Source organism: Phocoena sinus, chromosome 6 (genome assembly GCF_008692025.1).
Source record: "Phocoena sinus isolate mPhoSin1 chromosome 6, mPhoSin1.pri, whole genome shotgun sequence".
Lineage (NCBI taxonomy): Eukaryota > Metazoa > Chordata > Mammalia > Artiodactyla > Phocoenidae > Phocoena > Phocoena sinus.
This window is the reverse complement of record NC_045768.1, coordinates 44,299,312-44,317,404: the sequence shown is the minus strand read 5'-3', so window position 1 is coordinate 44,317,404 and position 18,093 is coordinate 44,299,312. Positions and strand designations below refer to the sequence as shown.

The window sequence follows — 18,093 nt, the reverse complement described above, 5'->3', positions numbered from 1 at the left end:
AAGTCCTCTCAGGATACTAGCCACTTAACCTATGGCTATTTCCTGAGCTATAATTAATTACCCTCCCACAGGTAGGAACACCACTGATTCAAAAATCCATTGGTTTCCCATATTATCTTTCTCCCTTTATTTTGGTGAAATTCAGGAAATTTTGAAATTAAATCATTTCTGAAGTTGTACGTTATCAAATGTCACAGTAGAATTATCTGAATGCCTCCTTTCCATGTGTAGTTTCAATTTCCTGAAGGTCATTTCTCCCTTCTAATTACAAGCACTCCAAGAAGAATTAGTTTGTGCAACTCAGCATGAGAGCAAGTAACTCTCATTTCTTCAGGCTGAGTTGAATGCAGGAGGCTTCCTGAATCTGCCTGAATACAACTGCTTAAGCTACAAGATAAGTGTTTCCTGTTCTGTTATTATTATTCTATTTTTAGAGCTAAGGGTCACTAGGGAAATGGTCTCCCAGTGACCAGAACCTTGTGCTTGATATTTCTAAAGGAATCTTGCCCTGGTGATAGGTAACAGGGAAGCTTGTGTTGTTTCTTTTCTTTTCTTTTTTTTCCCCTAAAGGATAACAATTAAAATGTGAAAGGTTTAACTGTGTGTTAAATGTTATTTTAAAATTACAAGGTTGAGTTAGACATATTTATCACATCCAAGTGTACTTTTAGGGGTCTTGCTGTTTGCTCATGAAAAAATTAAAACATACATGTTCACTTGAGAGGATTTTGCTTTCCCATAAATAAGGGGCTGGAATGTCTTTCCAGACTGAGCTTTTCTGTTGTTTTCGCCCCTCACCCAAGTAACTACACTGGAAAAGGGAGTGGAGATTAGCATCGCATTTCAGGCAGAGCTAGAACGTCTTATGTTGAGAGTAGCATTCAGAATTTTCCCTGGACTCATTCTCCTAATTTTCCTGACTGTAGTGCATGGACTCTGTTAAATTTTGTTGTGGATTCACTATTAGCCAGCTAAGGGCCAAATCATACCAACTGTTTTAGAAGCAAAACTTCCGTGCCTCCTGGGATCCATCACACAACCTCCCTCCCTTTATTCAGAGTTTTGTGGCTTGTCAGGCTCTAAAGTTGGCTCCTAACAAGTGTTGTATCAAAACAAAAATAATTCTGCTTCCATTGTTCTCATATCTTTCAAACTCACGTGGATGGGTCTTAATCCCTTAGTATAAGTTCTTCTATTAATGCAACCTTACAAAATAGTCGAGATCCTGTCTTGTCCCTTATAGAAACTTTGAAAATGGCAGTAATATTTCTCTTTCATTTGGAATCTGGGAACATAACAAAAAGGTTTAAGAACTCTGTAGTACTTTTCTCTCCCCATCTCCTTCATTTTCAAATCACTAAATAGGAGCTGTGGCTCTTACTTTAGCAAAATGATGTATTATCTACCACTTATAATGGTTTATTATGCACCAGGAACAAGGTTAAGTACTTGGCACGGCAGTTGACTCTTGAACAACATAGGTTTGAACTGCACAGGTCCGCTTATACGCAGATTTTTTTTCACTAAATACGTAGTAACATGATTTGCTGTTGGTTGAATATATGGATGCAGAACCGTGGCTACGGAGGGCCAACTATGAGTTATACTCAGACTTTTGACTGCTCAGGGGTCGGCGCCCCAAACCTCCGCATTATTCACGGGACAACTATACTTCGATTCAGTTGGTACAGCGGAGTAAAGTAGATACTAACATCCACATTCTAAGTGGGGAAACTGACACCTTGGGAAGTCAATTTCACATATGTAGAAAATGAAGGAACCAGAATCTGATCACTGGGCCCCCTCTCATTAGGAGGCCACCCTCAAAAACACGTATATGCTGAGTGTGAAAAAACACGTATATGCTGAGTGTGATAGGAAAACGTGGTACCGAGTGAGCAGTGTGCAGCTTCATCATTGAAAGCTAGCTATAAAGATACCAAGTTCTCCCTCTGCCTGGGAGACACCAGCGTGCGTACGTGCCCATACGACGGGGTACAGAGACTACCACATGCCCCCGTCACACTTCTAGGAAGGTAGCAAGTCATTGTCTCTCCTCCTTCAAACCTTCCGACCCATCCTTTGCAAATATCCTTCTAAAATGAAGGTGGCAGATGAGAAGCAAAGAAAATAACTACACAAGCTGCATGATAAGTTGCCATATTTCCTAGTTAAGTAAAAAAAACGGTCACACCTCACATTCAAGACTGAATTGAATAAGTATCCTGATTAGAGAATTTCATGCATGCACTGAGTCAAATGCCTTTAGTCAATAACATGTTCTTTGAAAGAGAACAGAAGACTGTGTATATGTACTTGGATTTGTTTTCTGTGTGTTTATTAGTATTGCAGTTCTTTGATGAAAGTATCTCCCATTCAGTAGTGTCTTTGTGATCTTCAGTGCCAACAGCCATGAGAAATAGGTATCCAATAATTTAATAACTATTTATTGCAAATTAAGACACTCCCATAGTTTTCTGTGCCTGGGTACCCAGTTTTGGGCTCTGTACCACATCCTCTTCCTTTGAGAACACTGAAAATGAAGACTTGGTTTCAGTTGAGACTTTTTCTGTATCCCACACATCCATCCAGAATGGTTAACATTGCTAAGTTCTTTGTTAAATTAAAATCAAGTGCCCGGCTAAACAACTGAACAAGGAATGTTCAAGAGCCCTTCAGTTTTGATTTTAGCTTGCTGTAATTTTCTTATGATGATGCAAGAGTCTACACGAAGGATGACAGGGCCAGAATTGGGAGCCATTTTGTTGAGAAAACTGGAAATCTTCACCCTTCTAAAAACTTACACTGACTAATATCACATTATTTCTCAAATTAAAGGTTACATTTTCTGCCTCCCTGAGACTAATGTCACTTCTCCAAGATGAGAACAAGAGCGGCATTTGGCATTTGTTTATCCCAGACCCAAATCGCTGACCCTTTGTTTTTAGTACTTTGCCCTTCTGCTTTTGCTTTTTTAATTTGCTTGTGACTCTCTGCTTCCCCCATCTTTTTTTTTTTTTTGGTACAATGATTCTTACCTTGTCTTTCCCCAGTCCGTTTCTGACCTGGAGAGACGTGCAGCATGTTATTGTAAGGACTTCCCGTGCAGGACATTTGAACGCTAATGACTGGAAAACCAATGCTGCTGGTTTTAAGGGTGAGAACTTCTTTCATATTTTGTCACAGGCAAAATATTTTTATTTTTCCCCCATTTTAAATGGAGAGCAGGAAATAGAACCCATCCAAAGAAACTTTAAATTTTGTACTGACACAGGAAGAGCTTGACCTCTTAGTAGGAAAAAAAAAAAAGGCAGGTTCCTTTTTTTTTTTTTTTTTTAATTAAAACAACACATTTAAGGCAGATTTCCTTGGCTTCCCACATCATAGGTCAGTTTCTTTAAAGGTAACCAACTCCCAAGTATTGTCGACCTATGGGGCTCCTCATTCGTTTATTCTTTGGTGTCATCGATTATCTGAGAGGTATTTGTAACAATGTATTTAAAAATTCCTTACCTTCTGGAGTGATTACTTCCAGTTAATAATAGCTGGTATCTTTTGTTCGTTTGAGGGTAGCACTGTTAGTTGCTAGGCTATGCTTTTCTACATATTTTGTTTTTGTTGTTTTTGGTTTTTTTCTTCAAACCTTCCACAAACAGAAAAACAGGCATAATTCTAAGACGTTACTTTACATAAACTAAAAGTTCGTATGAAGCTTTATAATGTGCAGTCTTAGGCAAGTGTGCACAGGATATAAATAAGTGCTGACTAATTTTCCCATGGCTGATGGGGATTCTAGTTCCATCAAGCTATCTTACTAATGGTAGCCATTTTGTTTATTGTCATCCATAACATATGCTATAATCAAAAGAAAATAATTACGTAAACAGATGTCCTTTCCTCAGGTTTCAGATAATCTAAATTTTAATCCATTAATTTAAGTTACAACAAAGATTACTTTTTGTTGTATCTGCAGACTTAAATTTACTCCCAAATAATCTTTGTATCATTATATATCCCTATGGATGAAAAACAGTATTCTATAACATAAGGAATATCTACTTAAAAATTACAGTTCTGGTCCTCAGATCATTGGTAATAAGCTGAATAATCCTGGGCAAGTCATTTAATTTTTCTGGGCCCTAACTTCCGCAACCTAAACAATTTAGAAGCTGAATAATATTATCTGCATAGCATATCTTACATATGATTTTAATATATCCTTAGTGTATTATTCCCAATGTATATAAATATTCATGCTGAAAATGTAAAGTGTAATTTTAAAAATTATTTGCAAGCAGCTTACTAATCACGCTTTGCCAAAACCTATCAATATGCCAGGGAACCAGCGCCATATAAAAGAGTCCTTTGATTAACATCTTCACTGAAGACTTCACTTTTAGAAAACAAGAATGTCCCTCTGCTTTCGAGTATTATCAGATACCTTTCTGTGCTTGTAAACTTTATAATGCAGCAGTGTTCAATGAGCTTTGAATCTAAAGCATTGTAAATACCTGTCGGGATCACATTTTCTGAAGCCCAAATCAAGACCCGTGGTACCAGGATAGCAAATGTTATGTGCAGCATCAAAAATAGTTGAAATTTCAATTGTTCTAGAAAATCCAGGATGTAATTTGCCATATGTATGTTTCCTTTTGATTAGCTTCCCCATGCTTCCAGCCCCGACTATATAAATGCAGGCAGCCAAGGGGTTGGGTTTGGGGAGGGGGGAAGAAGGGATCAGAACGCTGGCTGGTTCAACACTGCAATGAACTTCTTAGTAGAAGGTTCACAGACTAAGTACATTGACCTCAATGAGGCTGAGGAATCAACTTTAACCCAAATAAAAGTCTTAGTTTTACTTACTCCTTTTTGGCAACTTAAAAAGAGCAAATGGTTCTAATAAAAAATGCAACTCTTTTGAAAACCTCTGTTGGTTTTGGAGAGGGGGAAGCCGAGGATTTAGACTAAATCACCAGATCCAAACCTGAGTATGAAGGGGGCCATACACTGCTTCTGGCAGGGAGGAAAGACATTTTACTATTGCACGTGGCAATATTTAGTATAATGTTTCACTCTTCTCTTAGACTGCTGCCAAGAGTAACAATTAAAGTTCACTTTTTCATAGATGAATTACCCTGAACCGTCTGGACTCCCAGTGGAATTGTTTTGTAATTTTGTTGATGGCAAGCCCCATATTTCATCTAAACATGATCATAATAAGAATGATTTTTTAAAGAGTTATTTTCTTCCCTACTCGAAGCATTCCCATCCCCTCCCTAGCGTCCCACAAATAAAAGTGATTAAGGCAGAGGCTAGCAGGAGAAGCGACATGCTTCCGGGAAGGAGAGAATGCAGGTCACTAGGACTGGAAAAAGATGGGCTGACTTTTTATGGAATAAGGTCTGAACGAACAAAAAATAGTGGAGCCTTGGAAGAGGTTCATGCAGTGAGAGCTCATATTTTAAATTAGGTCAGCCAGCTTTTGCAGGCGTTGCTTAGAGGGAACACATGGCCAAATGTTTCTCCTTAGGAGAAAACGGAAGTTGCCTGCAAGCAGAAGCCTGCAGCCCTGGGTGCACTCCCTCTTACCACTTGGTTCAGTCCTAACGCTGAGTGAGATGTAGGCCTGAAACGAATCTGAAAACACCTGTGCTTCCCTGGGCTTGCTGTTGTGCCCTCATGTTGAGAGATTTAACTTGTCTGAAGAGCGGGTTTTTGTTTTTGTTTTTGAAACCACCAGGATTTCATAAATTGCTTGGCAGGTACTCTTCTGCAGTGGGGCCGTCAGTACGAACATGTGAATTTCCTTCTCATCAGGTAAAGCAGAAGCAGCTCAGGGTAGCAACCAGTTAGGTTTTGGGGTCTTGCCATCAATAGACTTGATAGTCTTAGTTCTCACTGATAACTTTGGAGAAGCCAACACCCTACAGATCAGTCTTTCCCCAAACCCTGCCAAGTGCATTTCACACAATGTCCTTACATTTCTCCAGACCTACCCATGTGTGGTCCGTCCGAAGCAGAGAACAGAGCCAGATGTTATAGGAACTAGACTGGTGTGGGTCTCCTCTCAAGGCAGACTTGATCTACTCTTACCCACATGTGTTATGGGCCTGGATTCCTGGCTCCTGGAAGGGGATTCCCTCCAGAAGCAGCTGCTGGCTTCTTGTTAACTGGCATGGACAGATTGCATTCAGGCAAGGAAGTTGCCCTTGAAGGACTGGCTCCTCTGTGTGTTTCTCTGAGAGCGGAGCTGCATACTGATGAGCTGGGTGCAGAGAACTTTCTTCCCCTTTCTATGTGCTCTCATTATGGTCGCACTCTATGAACGATCCTATATTGAGATCAGTTCAAAGTAAAGCCAGCCCCAAAGCTGGAAGCCACTCATCAACATTTTTATGCTAACGGTACCTTAATTTTTAACAATGTTAATTGAACTAAGATGATTATGTCTTGATGCTTCTTCAATAATAATAATAATCTCTTATAGTTAAAATATCTTGCAGAAGATTTGTTTTTCAAGATAAACATCATCCAATGAAGGCATACCTATGGAAACGAGCTAGATGTTTTTTAGAGTTGTTCATCCTGTGAATGATCCTAGCTAAATTTCAGACACCTTTTGACTTTAAACCTCCTCCAGAGATAGTTTCTTTGATAATAAATATCATGCACCTAGCAAAGAATCTGAGATTATGCGTGAGAATAGGAAAGTATTTGTATGAGACCACGTGAACAGATGTGGTATTTGCCACTACAGAACTAAAAATCCGAATTCCAGTATTTTGCTACAGAGCAACATTTGCAGTGCTTGGAGATGACTTTGGCATTAAATTGTTTGTTTGGGGGTTTCTTCAATATTACTTCTTTCTCCTTTTTTTCCCTTTGCTCTTACGATAAGTCTTTCCTATTTTTTTTCTTTTCTACTGTTTTTAATACCGCCCTCGTGCTCCTGAAAATGTACAAATCAGCTGTAGAATTGAGGGTTTTCCCCTTCAGGGTGGTTTTCTTCAAGGAATTTAAGTTATGCAGTCTCTTCATTCATTTATTCACAAATATTTCCTGCGCACCTTCAGCAGCCCAGCCCAACACATGCTGAATGAAGTGCAACCAAAGAGGAGAATTAGAAGGAAACGTCCGGGGCCCCATGACTTTGCCTGCTCTGATCTGGCTGTGCTATGATTTACACACAGAACAGAAATCTACACTGCACTTTTTTATCCCTTCAGTCAAGCCCAACCAATCTGCCAGGTTCATGTTTATAGAAGTATCAATGATCCTTCTCTCATCACCTAAAATGCAGCCCAGCCTGAGCAGCAGAAGGCATCTGATGAGCGAATCTCTCTTGTGGAGTGTCATTTACATTTTGACCAGTTCCGTTTGTACCTATAGAGTATATGGATCCTAGAGCCATGCAGAGGACTTGAATTCTGCATTCTTCTAGAATCCATGGCTCACAGCCTTTCAGGAAGAACGTGACTCTTTGTTATGAGCCCCTCCCTCCTACTGCTTTAATCTGAAGACCCTGCAGATTTCCCCTTTCTCCCCCAGCCTCCTGGGCTGTGCTCGCTGAATCTTTCCCCCATGTCCTTATCTCTGGTTTGCGGATGCAGTTATGAGAAGTATAATTGAATGCATGCAACATCGGTGCTGTAGTTTTTTTCAAAGTGTCTGTATTTGGATATGATGACTTGATATTTTACAGTTAAACTCTCTTAAATCTAGGAAGAGGAATAGACGTCAGATAATAAATTAGGAACTTCTGTCATCTTTACTAGGCGAAAGAATGAAAAAAATGTCATTGAAAATCAAAAATGACAACTAAGTGAGCGAGGTTACCACGCCTTCCATTTCACTGCCCTCCCAGACTATGTAAGTCTCTTTTTTTCTACCAGCATGTTGCTGAAACCTCCCCATCCTCCACTGACTCTTTCTTTGACCACAACTAAACTACTAGATTTTTTTTTTAATTTCTAACTGATTTCCCACCATGGGGAAAACAATTGACAGTCTAACATGACTTCTTAGCCTCAAAGGCCCTTAACTTTTAATAACCTTTATTACTTTTAATCGCCGTCATTTTATTTCCACTGTTAGGGCTGGTAATTTTAAGATGTTCCAGTATATTTTTAATACCTACCTGTCTTGCTTTCAGTTTTAACACTTATTAAAAAGAATTAGATGTGCTGAAACCATTAAGCATGCCATGTGTTGAACTGAAACTAAAGGTTTTGAAATGCGGTGTTTTTATTTTTCTTTTTGAGTATATAAAGTGATATCTGATATGTTACCATTTGAAAGGGTAAAGCTATATTGTATTTTATTATGTCACTGTACAAATAATATCTTATCTTTGCCACCTAGCATGCTGATGTGATGTTGGTAGCTATGATTAAAGCTACATAATTGTACCTTAATTGGAAATCTGCACATCATGTTTTCAAAGAAAGGTCAAAGGGAAACATTATTCATCTGGTCAGTGTCAGAGGGGGTGTTTGAATCAGATGCTTGACTTCAGTCCTGATCCTATTTTCAGAAATAAGGCATTTAGTTCTTCTCTTAAAATGCAGAGAGGGATGTAAGTACATTTGATCCTACCTAATAAAATTTGCTCCCTAGAAACACCACCTGATTTTCTTTCAAGAGTCTATGTTTATTCCATTGTATTCTATGAACTCCTATGCATTTATTAACTTAAAACCTTTTATTTTTGCATTCATTGATCACTGAATATATGAACTTACCTTCTTGCTCATTTATAAAAAAAGATATGAATCACACATAATTTAGGGATTTTACGTTTATTCTTTTGTCTGGTGGATGATTTACCTAAATATCTACCTGGGAACAGCAATATAGAACCCCTGACAGCAGTCTGCTTGGTCATTGCTTAATCCGGAGTCTTGTATCCAAAATGTCTACTTGCCCCATAAGAGTGTTCTATTCATACCTACTAAATATGTGAGATTTTAAAATATCTTCTGCAAATGAAAAATGTTCTTTTCTCTGCACTGGTCTTTGAATGGTAGTGTTAGGTTTGTTAGACTTTGGGGGTGTTTTGTTCTGTTTTTTCATCCCTAAATACAAAAGTTTTAAATGCATGTGGTTTCACACTTAAAATCCATCTTCAAAATAGAATTAAAACAATGGTTGTACTGTACGACTATTATCTCTTTACAAAACATAATTAGTTAATGAAGGGAATTATGTTTGGAGTAGTTTTGTGGCTTTGCCACAACCTTAAGAACTTTATTCTAGTAGAGTCTGTTATTGATATTTTCTTTGGCCTTTGAGGAAGCCAATTAACATTTTTGTATCTGGGTTTTTAGAATGTGGGTAACAAATACCAAACATAATGAGAAGGCTGAGTTGAAAGAAAAGTGCTTTGAAATTGCAAAATACCAAACACAAAAAAAGCCTTGACAAAGAAAAGAGTCTTAAAAGTGTATTTTCGTATGTCACAGCTTTCTACTGTGAAATGAGGATAAAGATATGAAACTATGCTGTGAATTAGAATGCTATTTTGCGACTGAAATTAATTAAATTACCTGAGTGGGCAAGAGAAAATGTATTACTTTGTAATGAAGTTATCACAATACGTCTTCATACCTTTTATCCCATAATCGCATATCAATGACTATACTATAATCGTATATAAACACAACTAAAATTCTGTTTTGCAAATTAATGTTAATGTTTAAACATCAAGTTGACTTCAACCTGCTAAATTTTGGAAGTTGTAATTATTTCAGCATAAGAACTAATGACAAAAATCTGAACTGACTGTAGCTATCAATGTCCTATCAACTCTTTAATCATTAGTATACAGTATAAAAGCTGTAAGCTTAAAATGTGATTTTTAACAATATGCAAAATTTGTATACTTAAGAGACAGCTGATGTCTCTTTTTGTGTAATCACCTGATGAAACTCCATTTCGCTAATTCTAATGAGGCTGGACTTCCTTAGGTGTTTTTAAAACTCTTCTTTCAGCAGATGAGTTTCGCTATCCTTCGTGATAGCAAAGCTTGATATTTTGTGGTTACAATTGATATTTCAGGCAAAGATAAAAATCATCAGCCCTAAACCCCATAATTACAAAGGGTGGTCAACCAAGGCCAATGTTGTTTTCAGGCCAAAAGTGTATTGGAACTATAACTAACAAAATGGAGTTCTTTGAATCACTAATAATTGGATTCCGAATCCAGTTCCAAAATAAGATGCCCCCAAAAGATTTAAGACAAGACAGTCTTATCAGAATATACATACAAGGAGATTGGTTCAAGATGGCAGAGTAGAAGGACGTGTGCTCACTCCCTCTTGTGAGAGCACCAGAATCACAACTAACTGCTGAACAATCATCGACGGGAAGACAATGGAACTCACCAAAAAAATATCCCACATCTAAATACAAAGGAGAAGAGAAAGTGAGATGGTAGGAGGGGCTTAATCACAATAAAATGAAATCCCATAACCGCTGGATGGGTGACTCACAGACTGGAGAACAATTATTCCACAGAAGTCCACCCGCTGGAGTGAAGGTTCTGAGCCCCATGTCAGGCTTCCCAACCTGGGGGACCAGCAACGGGAGAAGGAATTCCCAGAGAATCAGACTTTGAAGGCTAGTTGGGTTTGATTGCAGGACTTCTACAGGATTGGGGGAAACAGAGACTGAACTCTCGGAGGGCACACACAAAGTAGGCGCATCAGGACCCAGGGGAAGGAGCAGTGACCCCACAGGAGACTGAACCAGACCTACCTGCTAATGTTGGTGGGTCTCCTGCAGAGGTGGGGGGTGGTTTTGGCTCACCGTGGGGACAAGGACACTGGCAACAGAAGTTCTGGGAAGTACTCCTTGGCATCAGCCCTCCCGGAGCCCGCCTTTAGCCCCACCAAAGAACCTATAGCCTCCAGTGCTGGGTTGCCTCAGGCCAAACAACCAACAGGGAGGGAACTCAGCCCCACCCATAAGCAGACAAGTGGATTAAACTTTTACTGAGCTGTGCCCACCAGAGCAACACCCAGCTCTACCCACCACTGATGCCTCCCATCAGGAAGCTTGCATAAGCCTCTTAGATAGCCTCATCCACCAGAGGTCAGACAGCAGAAGCAAGAAGAGCTATAATCCTGCAACCTGTGGAACGAAAACCACATTCACAGAAAGATAGACAAGATGAAAAGGCAGAGGACTATGTACCAGATGAAGGAACAATATAAAACCCCAGAAAAACAACTAAATGAAGTGGAGAGGCAACCTTCCAGAAAAAGAATTCAGAATAATGATAGTGAAGATGATCCAGGACCTTGGAAAAAGAATGGAGGCAAAGATCAAGAAGATGCAAGAAATGTTTAACAAAGACCTAGAAGAATTAAAGAACAAACAGAGACGAGCAATACAATAAATTAAATGAAAAATATACTAGAAGGAATCAATAACAGAGTGACTGAGGCAGAAGAACGGATAAGTGACCTGGAAGACAGAATGGTGGCATTCGCTGCCATGGAACAGAATAAAGAAAAAAGAATGAAAAGAAATGAAGACAGCCTAAGAGTTCTGGGACAACATTAAATGCACCAACATTCTCATTACAGGGGTCCCAGAAGGAGAAGAGAGAGAGAAAGGACCCAAGAAAATATTTGAAGAGATTATAGTCGAAAACGTCCCTAACATAGGAAACGAAATAGCCACCCAAGTCCAGGAAGCACAGAGAGTCCCAGGCAGGATAAATCCAAGGAGAAACACGCCGAGACAAATACTAATCAAATTGACAAAAATTACAGACAGGGAAAAATTATTACAAGCAACAAGGGAAAAACGACAAATAACATACAAGGGAACCCCCCTAAGGTTAACAGCTGATTTCTCAGCAGAAACTCTACAAGCCAGAAGGGAGTGGCATGATATATTTGAAGTGGTGGAAGGGAAGAACCTACAACCAAGATTACTCTACCCAGCAAGGATCTCATTCAGATTCAATGGAGATATCAAAAGCTTTACAGACAGGCAAAAGCTAAGAGAATTCAGCACCACCAAACCAGTTCTACAGCAAATGCTACAGGAACTTCCCTAAGTGGGAAACACAAGAGAAGAAAAGGACCTACAAAAACAAACTCAGAACAATTAAGAAAATGGTCATAGGAACATACATATCAATAATTACCTTAAATGTGAATGGATTAAATGCTCCAACCAAAAAACACAGCCTCGCTGAATGAATACAAAACAAGACCCGGATATATGCTGTTTACAAGTGACCCACTTCAGACCTAGGGACACATACAGACTGAAAGTGAGGGGATGGAAAAAGATATTCCATGCAAATGGAAATCAAAAGAAAGCTGGATACCAAAAAAAAAAAGAAAGCTGGAGTAGCAATACTCATGTCAGATAAAATAGACTTTAAAATAAAGAATGTTACAAGAGACAAGGAAGGACACTGCATAATGATCAAGGGGTCAATCCAAGAAGAAGCTATAACAATTATAAATATATATGCACCCAACATAGGAGCACCTCAATACATAAGGCAACTGCTAACAGCTATAAAAGAGGAAATCGACAGTAACACAATAATAGTTGGGGACTTTAACGCCTCACTTACACCAATGGACAGATCATCGAAAATGAAAATTAATAAGGAAACACAAGCTTTAAGTGACACAATAGACCAGATAGATTTAATTGACATTTATAGGACATTCCATCTAAAAACCGCAAATTATACTATCTTCTCAAGGGCACATGGAACATTCTCCAGGATAGATCACATCTTGGGTCACAAATCAAGCCTCGGTACATTTAAGAAAATTGAAATCATATCAAGCATCTTTTCCTACCACAACACTATGAGACTAGATATCAATTACAGGGAAAAAATGTAAAAACACAAACACATGGAGGCTAAACAATATGTTACTAAATAACCAAGAGATCACTGAAGAAATCAAAGAGGAAACCAAAAAATACCTAGAGACTAATGACAATGAAAACACGATGATGCAAAACCTGTGGGAGGCAGCAAAAGCAGTTCTAAAAGGGAAGTTTATAGCAGTACAGTCCTACCTCAAGAAACAAGAAAAATCTCAAGTAAACAATGTAACCTTACACCTAAAGGAACTAGAGAAAGAAAAACAAACAAACCCAAAGTTCGTAGAAGGAAAGAAATAATAAAGATAAGAGCAGAAATAAATGAAATAGAAAGAAAGACAACTGTAGCAAAGATCAATAAAACTAACAGCTAGTTCTTTGAGAATATAAACAAAATTGATAAACCTTTAGCCAGACAGAAAAAGAGGGAGAGGACTCAAATCAATAAAATTAGAAATGAAAAAGGAGCAGATACAGCAGACACTGCAGAAATACAAAGCATCGTAAGAGACTGCTACAAGCAATGCTATACCAATAAGATAGACAACGTGGAAGAAATGGACAAATTCTTAAGAATTTGGTTATTCTTACGAAGGTATAGCCTTCCAAGACTGAACCAGGAAGAAATACAAAATATCAACAGACCAATCACAAGTAATGAAATTGAAACTGTGATTAAAAATCTTCCAACAAACAAAAGTCCAGGACCAGATGGCTTCACAGGTGAATTCTATCAAACATTTAGAGAAGAGCTAACACCCATCCTTCTGAAACTCTTCCAAAAAAACTTCAGAGGAAGGAGCACTCCCAAACTCATTCTACGAGGCCACCATCACCTTGATACCAAAACCAGACAAAGACACTACAAAAAGAGAAAATTACAGACCCATTTCACTGATGAATATAGATGCAAAAATCCTCAACAAAATACTAGGAAACAGAATCCAGCAACACATTAAAAGGATCATACACCATGATCAAGTGGGATTTATCCCAGGAATGCAAGGATTCTTCAATATATGCAAATCCATCAATGTGATACACTATATTAACAAATTGATGAATAAAAACCATATGATCATCTCATTAGATTCAGAAGAAGCTTTTGACAAAATTCAACACCCATTTATGATAAAAACTCTCCAGAAAGTGGGCATAGAAGGAACCTACCTCAACATAATAAAGGCCATATACGACAAACCCACAGCAAACATCATTCTCAATGGTGAAAAACTGAAAGCATTTCCTCTAAGATCAGGAACAAGATAAGAATGTCCACTCCTGCCACTGTCATTCAACATAGTTTTGGAAGTCCTAACCACGACAATCAGAGAAGAAGAAGAAATAAAAGGAATACAAATTGGAAAAGAAGAAGTAAAACTGTCACTATTTGCAGATGACATGATACTATGTAGAGAGAATCCTCAAGAGGCTACCAGAAAAATACTAGAGCTAATCAATGAATCTCGTAAAGTTGCAGGATACAAAATTAATGCCCAGAAATCTCTTGCATTCCTATACACTAATGATGAAAAATCTGAAAGAGAAATTAAGGAAACACTCCTATTTACCACTGCAACAAAAAGAATAAAATACCTAGGAATAAACCCACCTAAGGAGGTAAAAGCCCTGTACTCAGAAAACTATAAGACACTGATGAAAGAAATCAAAGATGGTGCAAACAGATGGAGAGATATACCATGTTCATGGATTGGAAGAATCAGTATTGTGAAAATGACTATACTACCTAAAGCAATCTACAGATTCAATGCAATCTCTATCAAATTACTAATGGCATTTTTTTTTTTACAGAACTAGAAGAAAAAAATCGTAAAATTTGTGTGGAGACACAAAAGACCCTGAATAGTCAAAGCAATCTTGAGGGAAAAAAACAGAGCTGGAGGACTCAGACTCCCTCACCTCAGACTATACTACAAAGTGTAGTAATCAAGACAGTATGGTACTGGCACAAAAACAGAAATATAGATCAGTGGAACAGGATAGAAAGCCCAGCGATAAACCCATGCACCTATGGTCAACTAATCTATGACAAAGGAGGGAAGGATATACAGTGGAGAAAAGACAGTCTCTTCAATAAGTGGTGCTGGGAAAACTGGACAGCTACACGTAGAAGAGTGAAATTAGAACACTTCCTAACATCATACACAAAAATAAACTCAAAATGGATTAAAGACCTAAATGTAAGAATGGCACTATAACACTCTTAGAGGAAAACATAGGAAGAACACTCTTTGACATAAATCACAGCAAGATCTTTTTTGACCCACCTGCTAGAGTAATGGAAGTAAAAACAAAAATAAACAAATGGGACCTAATGATACTTACAAGCTTTTGCACAGCAAAGGAAACTACAAACAAGCTGAAAAGACAACCCTCAGAATGGGCGAAAATATTTGCAAGTGAATCAACGGACAAAGGATAATCTCCAAAACATATAAACAGCTCATGCAGCTCAATAGTAAAAAAACAAACAACCCAATCAAAAAATGGGCAGAAGACCTAAATAGACATTTCTCCAAAGAAGACATACAGATGGCCAAGAGACACATGCAAAGATTCTCAACATCACTAATTATTAGAGAAATGCGAATCAAAACTACAGTGAGATATCACCTCACACTGGTTAGAATGGGCATCATCAGAAAATCTACAAACAGCAAATGCTGGAGAGGGTGTGGAGAAAAGGGAACCCTCTTGCACTGTTGGTGGGAGTGTAAATTGATACAGCCACTATGGAGAACAGTATGGAGGTTCCTTCAAAAACTAAACATAGAATTACCATATGACTCAGCAATCCCACTACTGGGCATATACCCAGACAAAACCATAATTCAAAGAGATATGCACCCCAATGTTCATTGCAGCACTATTTACAATAGCCAGGTCATGGAAGCAACCTAAATGCCCATCAACAAACGAATGGCTAAAGAAGTTGTGGTACATATATACAATGGAATATTACTCAGCCACAAAAAGGAACGAAATTGGGTCATCTGTAGAGAAGTGATGAATTTAGATACTGTCATACAGTGAAGTAAGTCAGAAGGAGAAAAACAGTTATCGTATATTAATACATATATGTGGAATCTAGAAAAATGGTACAGATGAACTGGTTTGCAAGGCAGAAATAGAGACCCAGATGTAGAGAACAAATGTATGGACACCAAGGGGGAAAAGCCAGGGGAAGAGTGGGGTGGGGATGAATTAGGAGATTGGGATTGACATATATACACTGATATGTATAAAAGAGATAACTAATAAGAACCTGCTGTATAAAAAAACAAAATTAAATTACAAAAAAAGAAAAAACATGCAGAATCTAGCAGGGAACCTAAAATATATATATATATACACATGCGTACAGATACAGGCACATTTCCTTACAGAAGCCTTTTTGTTTTTTGTTTTAAATAAACAAAACCTCTTGTTTGAGGTTTTGTTTATATAAAACAAAAATCTCACTCTGCCTAGCGGGTTTGGAGCATGGACCCCAAAGTCAAATAACCTGGGATTGAATCCCAGCTTTGTAAACAAATAGTGCATGTGGGAATCCACATACATTCTTAACTTCACTGGACTGAGTTTATATATAATAAAAAGCACCATTTTAAGTGTACAAATGTATACGTCTGTGTAAACATCACTGCAATCAAGGTATAGAACATTTCCATCACCCCACAAAGTTCTTTTGTGCTCTTTCTCATCCCTTATCCTACCCCACAGCCCCGCCCTTTGCAACCAGTTGATTTTCTGTCACTATAGATTAGATTGTCTTTTGTAGACTTTCATGTAAATAGAATTATTTGAAACTGGCTTTTTTCCCTCCATATATTTTTGAGGTTCATCCATGTCATTAAGTATATGAGGAGTTTATTCCATTTTATTACTAAGTAGTATTCCACTATATATATAGGAATGTACCACAGTTTGTATCATCATTCACTTTTTCATGAATAATTATTAATTTTATTTTTTATTGACGTATAGTTGATGTACAATATTATATAAGTTACAGGTGTACAGCATAGTGATTCACAATTTTTAAAAGCTATACTCCATTTATAATTATTATAAAATATTGGCTACATTCCCTGTGTTGTACAATATATCCTTGTAGCTTATTTATTTCATACATAGTAGTTTGTACCTCTTAATCCCCTACCCCTATCCTACCTCTCCCTCTTTCTCTCCCCCCACTGGTAACTTCTACTTTGTTCTCTATATCTGTGAAACTGTTCTTTTTTGTTATATCCACTAGTTTGTTTTAATATTTAGGTTCCATATGTAAGTTATATCATACAGTATTTGTCTTTTCTCTGACTTATTTCACTTAGCGTAATACCCTCCTGGTCCGTCCATGTTGTTGCAAATGACAAAATTTTATTCTTTTTTATGGCTGAGTAGTATTCTACTGTATATATGTACCACATATTCTTAATCCATTCATCTGTTGATGGACACTTAGGTTACTTCCATATCTTGACAGTTGTAATACTGCTGCTATGAACATTGGGGTGCATATATCTTTTTGAATTAGTGGTTTGGTTTTTTTGGATATGTACTCAAGTGTGGAATTACTCATATGATAGTTCTATTTTTAGTTTTTTGAGGAACCTCCATACTGTTTTCCACAGTGGCTGCACCAATTTACATTCCCACCAACAGTGTACGAAGGTTCCCCTTCCCGTGGACTATTTCATTGTTTCCAGTTTGGTTGTTATGAGTAACGCTGGTATGAATATTCATGGATAAGTTTCTGTGTGGACAAATTATAACTGTTTAGGCATTACGCAGTCCGAAAGACCTAATTTAAACAGAGGCTTTGAGGAGTAAGGGAATGGTCCAAATGGCTAGCCAGATATAGCGCATTTCAGGCCAGGCATACAGCAGATACAGAGACTCAATCAAGGAAAAGCTAGGAGGCCATCCATCCTAGCTGGAGTGTGTGGCAAAGGGAAGAATGAGGAAAACAGTATCATATACAGAATTGAGCACAGTTCTTCCTGCATAGCAGACACTCAGGGAACACGATCGTCTACATGTTATGCATCATTCTCATACAACATTTAATGTTGAATTAATAAACAGTTAACATTCTGTTAGAATTTTTGTATGGTAAAAATGAAGCACATAGATATATATATATATGCATAGATTTGTGGCCATTAAAATGCTGTGTGTAGCTTAGGAAAGAAATGAGCTCCACTC

At 37.9% G+C, this 18,093-nt stretch overlaps 1 protein-coding gene across 1 annotated transcript in view; it reads left to right on the top strand.

Annotated features, from left to right (window-relative positions):
* PCSK5 (proprotein convertase subtilisin/kexin type 5) overlaps positions 1-18,093 on the top strand; it is a 448,447-nt gene that overhangs the window by 233,833 nt on the left and 196,521 nt on the right. The window contains 1 exon segment of the mRNA XM_032634783.1: positions 3,054-3,157. Within this exon segment, the coding sequence (XP_032490674.1) occupies positions 3,054-3,157 (104 nt within the window).